This window comes from Thunnus thynnus, chromosome 7 (assembly GCF_963924715.1).
Source record: "Thunnus thynnus chromosome 7, fThuThy2.1, whole genome shotgun sequence".
Lineage (NCBI taxonomy): Eukaryota > Metazoa > Chordata > Actinopteri > Scombriformes > Scombridae > Thunnus > Thunnus thynnus.
In genome coordinates, this window is record NC_089523.1 from 12,509,961 (window position 1) to 12,519,216 (window position 9,256).

General features: G+C 38.8%; 1 protein-coding gene across 1 annotated transcript; it reads left to right on the forward strand.

Moving 5' to 3' along the window:
• The first annotated feature begins 82 nt into the window (after window positions 1–82).
• pdcd10a (programmed cell death 10a) lies at window positions 83–9,256 on the forward strand. Its single transcript, XM_067594422.1, has 8 exons — window positions 83–388; window positions 2,843–3,036; window positions 4,394–4,447; window positions 4,640–4,757; window positions 5,413–5,539; window positions 6,671–6,749; window positions 6,851–6,933; window positions 7,386–9,256. The coding sequence occupies exons 2-8, from the start codon at window positions 2,947–2,949 to the stop codon at window positions 7,465–7,467; spliced, it is 633 nt and encodes a 210-aa protein (XP_067450523.1). The 5' UTR covers window positions 83–388; window positions 2,843–2,946; the 3' UTR covers window positions 7,468–9,256.

Genomic DNA, 9,256 nt, shown 5'->3' on the forward strand with positions numbered 1-9,256 from the left:
CACGCCGAAAGAACTACAAACAGCCTCTCTGCGATACTAACGGACAGCACTCAACACCGCCCACACCGGCTCTCTCGGCTACAGTTTTGTCAGGCAGCAAACTTCCTGAATGAGACACAAACCCACAACAAGAAAGGCAGAGTATCCTGTATAAGCAAATATCTACCTGCTGTCGTCTTATCTTTTATTTTACCGCTTATTTATCACCGGATAATTAGCGATATAGCCGCGCTTGTTCGCTAAGGACGGACTTGTTCACCTGCTCTAAGCGGCTAATCTGATGTTAGCAGGCTAAACGTTACCTAAGTTAGATATTGGTCGCTTTTCAACATTACCCATCTCCGTCACAGCGGCTTGTCTTCTCTTCCGTGACAACATCTCACCGCAGGTTCGTGTCAAACTCTTATTCATTGGTATTATAGCCTACTGTCAGTCAGTTAGCGCTAAGTGACAAACTTGTTGGGACGCTGGGGTTCATGTCGACACCATCTCACATCACTGTCAGCTGTCTACTGCTGCAAAGACTTGTGTATTAATGAAGATGGAAAAGGAGCCACAGCTTATGATGTGGTTGACCCAGTTGTCAAATAGGAAACTGAAGTCAGTGACCTTGCTCACACTTATCTTAGTGTCCTGCCAAAGAGCGCACCATAAAATGTAAAGAAGAGGCTCGATAATTTGGTTCAAAGATTAACACCACAGCAAAATTATGGTGCTCTGCCAGTAAATGTGCTCTCATACTGGGTTATGGCAGTATTCTTTTTAGTGTAATTTACTTCATGTTGATGCAAGGGCCCCTGTTACAGAGCTCTAAGAGACCTGATGGTTTTAATGAGCCAGACACAGAAATTCAAAACTGCCATTTGACATTGTGGCTGGTCAGTGCTTTTTCAAAAACTTTTGCAGCCTACTTTGTCCAGAAAGAATTTTAATGGTCTGCACAAATGATTCAAGAGGTAGATTACCACACCTTTGTACTGACATAAAAAGCAGGAAAAGCTTGTTATATAAAATTACCGTTCAGGTGTGTCATTAAGGTTTACCGGTAAGCCAGCATACACAAGACCATAAACCAGGCACACATCACCACATCTAAATATAGTGGAGAAATCATGATTTTTTTTCATGATGTCCACCATGGGAAAGTCCATTATCTATACTTAGATGCTTAGTTAGGAGATCTGGGTCATATACGCAGAAAGTTAATACCCCTGCCCTCCACTTTACTGTCTTCACAGTTGCTCCATCTATAGACGAAACCTTGGCCTATCTTAAACAGATCTTTAGACATTAGTGTAATTTATTGAAGATTGACTAAACCCTAATTGATCCATAATGGTTTTGACACAAGCCTAATTGACTTCATGTGCTGGAGTTACCAAAAATAGCACTAATTGACTCTCCATGCTTATCACCAGTTGTCCCTTATTCAGAATCTGGAGGACAATTTTGTTTTTCTCTGCACAGGAAATATCTTTGCTAAATGTTATTGCTCATTTCTCCACTTTTTTGATTGCTGAGGCAAAAACCCTGTCTCAATTGAATATAAATTCGAGGACCTTCACCTATGTAGACCATTTGAGTCGGGTTGCTAGGAAACACCGTAGGTCTGTTTATTTTTGTCGACTTTCTAGGATTATGAAACCAGTAGAGGACACTATCCCAAAAGTAATGAAGCACTGTCTGACTGCCACTGAACCTGACTGTGTTTAAATTAACGGTGTTGTTTTGCCATTGTTTCCAACATTATACTATTGGTCTCTGATGTGATTGTATATTGCATCTTTGTGGCTATAAAAGGAATGTAATTATGTCAGTTGTTGTCTCCTAGTCGTAGCTGTTTTCAAATGCTTGCACCTGTATGAAGACATTGACCTCTAATAATCCTAGTTAGCTATTAATACAAGAAATCGCTTCCACACTGGACCTATTTATAACTTATGCTTTACAATAGTGGGTATCAAAGGGCAAATGAAGCTTTTAATGAACTAAAAGGCCAATGAACTTCAAGTCAGTGTCAGGTGATTCACTGGAATCCTGAAAATAAATAGCACATGAACAATGAATTGGTATGTAAATAAGTGTCCCTGCCCTTGATGAATTAATCTGTTGCATCTGATGAGCGGAGTGGAGAATGACGACACAGCAAACAATGTCTGAGGAAGAACTGGTCTTGGAGGTGTCAGATGCAGATGGGTGTGTGTGACAAGAAATGACAGACACACACAGGCCAGTGAAAGAGATCCTCTCTATTTTTAAGCAGCAGGATTCACAAGCTTGCTGCTTATGATGCAAATGAGGTGAAGAATCACTGAATATGTATGCCAAGGTGCTTTATTTATCACACTGATATTTTCACTGCAGCAGTAATATTGGAGAGGGTGTTCCTTATTCAGGTATGAGTCATGCCGGTTTTGTCACCATTGCACCCAGCGGAATAGTAAAGAACGTGCTTTGGTGATGTTATGTGATTATTATGTGTGCTGACAGATAGGTTTTCTGGGAAGTCATACACATGGGATTTTATGACATTTAATGGGAAGGAATAGAGCCGGTGCATTGTTGGAATCATTATACAAATGTATTTTATGAATTTATTCCATCTTTTATTAACCACATTTTCCTCTCTTTTCAATACAAGAACATTTGAACATCACATTGAAATGGTTAAACTGACACCTCATTGCAGCCACGGTGCAATTTTACATTACCTTTTTGTGAATTCCCAACTCAGTTATTTCCATTCACCACCATCTATCTCTCCCTGCTTGTTCACCTGTCCTGCCTTCTTCTTCTTTTTCTTTTTCTTCTTCTTCTTCTTCCTCTCCTTCTTCTTCTTCAGGTCCTTGTCTGCTCCCATTCTGTCAGTCTCCTTGAGTGATTGAATGCAGTGAAACTGGCATCAGTGGACAAGCGCACACGTAACGGGCCATTGATTGGTCAAGGATGACCATGGAGGACATGAAGAATGAAGCAGACACTTCCTCAAGAGTCTCTATGGCTCTCTACACCGTGATGTATCCTGTCTTTAACCAGGTAAAGAATACAGAATATCAGTTGAAGTAAAAAAAAAAAAAACAGGAACTGAATAAACAAGGGTAATACGGATGACACTGAAAGTAAATATTCAGGTCAAGCAGACAAAGGTTGTAATGTGGCTTTAGTGATAATGTTTGATGGACAGTGCTTAAGATTTTGTGCAAGGTTCAGAGAAGGTTTATGATATACCAGAAAAGGAACAAGGAAAGAGTAGAAGGATAATTTTGAATTCACAAGGAAGAAGGACTAAAAAGAAGAAGAGTGATATATACAGTAGTTTAATAGCAATATGAGGTGATCAGAGTATAATTAAGTGATAAACATGTTATTCTGTGTAACTGCTAATATGTGGAGGGTATATATGTCTACAGTATGATGTATCTGTATTTATATGTGACTGTGTGCTCCAATGTTATGTTTGTTCTGCAGTCCTGATGAGATACATGTTGTGTGCAGTTGATCTTTATCCTTCATGTATGTTCATTTCATTTACACATCCCAGTATATTCACCAGTACTTAAAAGAAAAAGTTTTTTGGTGACAGAAATGTACAAATACAAAAAAAATGACATGACAAAGAAAATCAATAGAGGATACTTTTGAAAACAACACAGTGGGCCTCATTTATCAAATCAACACACACACACACACAAAACATTACACATCAGTTTGTACTGTTCAGTTTAACACCTTCATCTGTGCTCTTTATGTTTATGGAAAGTATGACTTACAGAGTACAGGAACATGGTTTGAAAGTCTGACAAACACTATAAATTTGACACCTATGAAAACAATTTTCATAGGTGTCATGGGTTTGGGGTGGTGACTGTATAACCGCAGCGTCACTCCCCATCCCTCTCTCCCTTCATTTCTTGTCTGTCTCTACTGTCCACTCCAATAAAGAAGCAAAATGCCAAAAAGTGTTTAAATGCAATTTCCACAAACTATAGCCAAAGGCCTTTTACTTCTGACTAATCTTATTTTTGTTTTTTTTACTGTATGTTATATTCCTTCTGTGAACCTTAATAGGAAAGAAACTTTAATTCAAACCAACACATGTGAGTGCATGGTGTGCAAACTAGCAGGCAGAACTATGAGGCAGAGGTAATTACACACTGTAATACCAGAATATCAGCTCAGAGGAATACAGGAACACAGATGGGTGGACTCAACACAGCTTTCACAGTACAATAACACAATGTCCTCCTTTGATATCGCAGGATGTCTGACTTGTATGTACTGTCTGCAGAATTACATTTCAGGGCGGAAGAGAGGCCACGATAAGAGCTAAGCCGTGTGTGTGTGTGTGTGTGTGTGTGTGTGTGTGTGTTTGTGTTTGTGTTATAACTTGCAGTTGGAGGAAGTCAACTTATCAGCAGCGCAGACATTGAGGGCAGCCTTTATAAAGGTACAAAAAAAAAGTTTCTTTTGTTAGTTTGTTTACATTTTATGAAATGAGCTGCCATCTTTCTTGTAAAAACTGCCCAAACCTTTACTTTTTAAATCATTTGGACTAGCAACCCTCTATCGATGTGTAGATAAGAACACAGAGGCGGACTGTGATTACTATCAGTGCAATTGTATGTTTTTGTGGCTCAAGGCAGAAAAGGAGAACCCAGGGCTGACCCAGGACATTGTTATGAAAATACTGGAGAAGAAGAATTTAAATATCAACTATTATGAGTCTCTTCTCCGCATGGCCGCAGAAGACGTGGAAGGTAGGATGATGTATACCACCAACTAAGTCAATAACCAAAAAAAAAAAGTATATGCCAACATTACATTTTTGGAAGTTCACCCTTTTACTTGCTGTCTTCTGGAAGCAGGACAGGGACTGTGTTGTTCAAGGACACTTTAACATACTGGATGTTTACCAACTTCTCTTGGCTCTGGTTCCTGTGATGCCACAGCCTGTGTTTTGGTCATATTACATGAGTCCAATTATCCACTAGGGGGAGCTGTTTCTCCACAAATCAACTCTTGTTCCTGTTCTCAAATGTTCTTTCGTTTCTGTCTGTAATTGAATTCCTTGTGCCGTGTACAGTGATTGATGGTAGTAATGAATTCACACAGGCATACACACACACACACACTCACTCTAAGATGAATTTTAACTTTACCTCCTGCATGGCTCATGCACCTTCACCAAACAAACTTAACACTGTCACTGAAATGGGTGTGTACCCACATGCATACTTGATCCTGTATCCATTTTATACATCCACACTGTACACATGCATTTTATCACACATGCTCCCATTATGAAATGCTTCTTGTCAGTGTCCCCTGTAGCTATTTGCATGTGCATTGATGTGCCTGTCGCTGAGGAGTTAAGAGATCTGTATTTTTCTCTTCGTCTTGGTGTTTTTTCAGAGTTCATGATTGACAGGCGAGAGCCGGAGTTCCAGGAGCTGAATGAGAGGGCCCGAGCTCTGAAACACATCCTCAGCACCATACCAGATGAGATCAATGACAGAGTAGGCTTCCTACAGACCATCAAGTAAGACAGCTCCGTGTGTGTGTGTGTGTGTGTGTGTGTGTGTGTGTGTGTGTGTGTGTGTGTGTGTGTGTGTGTGTGTGTGTGTGTGTAATGTACACCAGGTTTAATTCTACATTAAAGTTTTAGTGAAACTTCTTGCACTCATTTTGAATACATTGCCAGAAAACATCTCAGCCAGTTATTCCAGTGGGTGATAAACTCTTTTTCTGTAATTGTTAATTGTTTGATGCAATGTGTGTTTATGATACAGACACTCATTATATCAAACAAACAATTTTGGTTCATTTCTGGGCTCAAGTAACTGTGTTTATATGCAATATGTGTGCAAAATGGTAAAAAACTGTAATTGCTGTTGATAATTATGCTTTTTAAAAGGGATGCTTGATTATATATATCCAGAATGTGTTTGACAGTCAGTGCACTTTTTCTCCCAATGGGTCAGCTATGTTTATAAAATCAGTGTTTATGGTGAATGGGACATTTTCCAAGTTATATTTTAAATAGCAACACAGGATAAAGTGCAGTCAAGTGTCAAAAGTATGTGTTACAAATTATTCTTAACTCAAAGGTCCACTTGCTAGCTTTTTCAGGGCTTTCAACTGCACCTCCCATTCTTCATCAACCATTGGAACTGGCTCAGGTGTCATGTGACCTACCATAAATGTATATATCAAATCATTAAAACATGCGACAAACATTCATACAGTAAATGCTGATTTAGGCATTTTCTTGTATGTCATTGAATAGTCATTGCAAGACTGTTTACATAAACACACAATCACACTGAAGAGAGAAAAACAAAGACGTTTCATTCTCTTGGCCCACTTTGCCATTATTTTGATCAAATTCAATACTCTTAGTGAGTCACTGCTTAAGTTACTTACCCAGCGGAGGGCTTAGAAATGAAATCTATTCAAAGGGAATGCTGAAAAATTAAATTTACAAAGCGGCAGATTTCAAGTGCATACGAGGGGAGAAAAAGCTGAAGGTGAAATCCGTGTTTGTGGGAAAAAGGGAACGAGCAGGATCAAAGAACTTTTAGTTTCAGGGTATCACTGTCTGATGAAAACCGACAGATTTTGAAATATATTGTTTTTTTAACATGCTGTTATTTGTGTGCGTCATACACAGAGACATTGCCAGTGCCATAAAGGAGCTGCTAGACACAGTTAATACAGTCTTCAGGAAATACCAGTATCAGAATAAACGGGTAAGTAGATAGATGAAGAAGAAAAAAAAAACACACATACACACAAACACAGTTCCTTTGAAATAAGTGGAGCTGAAAAGCTGTCTGTATTTATTGGTTAGGCACTGGAACAGCAGAAGAAAGAGTTTGTGAAATACTCCAAGAGCTTCAGCGACACTCTCAAAATTTTCTTCAAAGATGGAAAGTATGACACTTTTTCTAGTTTATTCTCTGTTTTAGGAGTTTTCTCTGTTTGTTTTTCCTTTTTATTTTCCTCTGTAGCTTCCTTTTCTGTCTCCTCACTCACTTGTTCAATGTAACCTCTTCATTTTTACATGCACGCACAGTTATCAACACATTTTATAGCTGTACATGCACATGCCAGCACACACACACACACACACACACACACTGTCACCACCATGTAAACGGTTGTCGTTTGATCACAGGCCCGCTTCTATCAAATCCACCATTGCTGAATAATTCCCTTGACCCATTTCCTGTGAATTCATGCTGGCTTGTTTTCTCTGAAGCCTGACATTCTCCATTCCAGCCAGATCAAAGTGTTTCCTGGATCAATCCTGATATTGTTGCCATGGTTTCTTTGCTGTATGATTGACATGTGTGTCCTTGTGTCTCTGTCACGGTTGTTTCCAGAGTGATAAAAGTGTTTGTCAGCGCCAACCAGCTCATCCACCAAACCAACATGATACTGCAGGCCTTCAAGACTGTGGTGTAGAAGCCAGAGAAGATGACGCACAGAGACAAGACGTCTTTATTAGAGAATACATGAAATGAGGCTTTGTAATTTGCAAAGACATTTTTATTATTTTGGGCTGTATAATTTATAATTCTGTGGCTTTGAGGGGAGATCAGGTGGTTTGAGGTTCAAAGCAAATCAGGTTGACAGTAATTGCCAGGGATTTTTAACTCTCTTTAATGTTGTTCTTTTTATCAGATTCTTAAGTCGATATTTCTTCATTCCTTTATATATTTCTCCTTCTCTGTTCATTTCTGTGAAGGTCTGAAGAAATATTCAGAAAATGTGATTATTTCCCATGTCCTTAAAAGTTCCGTGATTGCAAAAGTCTTAAAAAAATACAATGATGAAGAAGTTCCAAACACATTTTCTGTACTTCCAGTCTCATTTTGATGTTATTTCTTGATGTAAAACATATTGATTTATACAGTGGTATCATCTACTTGGCAGCGTATCAGTGAATCTCACACTAAACTTTGATCTGATCTAATCTGAAATCAAGGTCTGAAGAAAGTTTGGAAATTTGAAATGGGGGTAGTCTGTCTACTTTCTTTGTCCTTTGCCCTTTCTTGTCTTAATCTACTGTTTCATACTGTAAAACTCGAGCCATCCGGGTGAGCATGAACTCACCAGCTTTGTTGATTTTCTTTTTACTTTAGTCTTAAACCTGCAGTGCGGAACTGTTACAGATAAACGAGCGTCCGTTATATTCAAGCCCTTGCCAAACGAGTTCACACAATGCTGATTAAGCCTGTCAGCGCCAGATAACTCTCTCTGTATTTCACACTATACAGAGTTTTTAAATCTTGTGTCGGTGGTGACATTCCCACGCTGGCCAGATGAATGCATACTGTACATGTTCTATGGACAGAGCAAGCACACCAGAGGCTTACTTTGGCTGAGCAGCTAACTTCCGATTAGCCCTCTGCTAGTTTGAATGATGATCAAACCATTTAATCGTACGGCTCCTCTAGACTTTGCAAATATTATCGGACCGAATGGATCAAATTCTGATAGTGAAATGAGTCATTTCGGGGGGTTGTGTGATGCTCAAAACATTTTATCCACCGTTTCACAGCCACAACAGTAGCAACAGAGTAGGCTACGGCGGAGCTTATGACATTAGCATGTGTCGACAGTGTTTTTGTAATTACCCTCACTGCCAGAAGGAGGAGACCTGCACTCCAGCTTTAACATTAGAAAATCTGCTATACAAAAGAACACGCTGCTTTTTATTATATGCGATTATCAAGTAGGCTAACGAAATGTTCAGTTAATGGTCTGATCCAAAATGACTTATAACGATAATATGTACTGTGTATGTGTGTGTCAAGTTTTTTTTGCCTGCGTTTGTAGTTCCCAAACTTTTTTGGCTCATGACTCCTTAAAATGAAGCAATATCTACTTGTGACTTGTGAATGTTGAATAGTTCAACCAAAGAGGTTTCTTTTTATTATCTGACTGTTTAATTTGAAGGATTTTTATAGGAAAAAGGGAAAAAATATATATGTATTTACATTGATTTATGTATTTACACTGCACTGTACTCACAGAAGATCCGCTTTTATTTCATTATTTGTGGGTGGATTTTTTTTTTTCTTTTTCCCATGTAAAAGTAGCATAGATGAGCACTGATGGTATGACATCACACTGATACATACATGTACTGTATATTTACAGCAAAGCTTTTGTGGTTTTTGATCAGAAAGTATTGTTCAGAAATCCTGCAGTGTCAACAATAAAAAAGATCAGGTTTTGATGTCTGTCA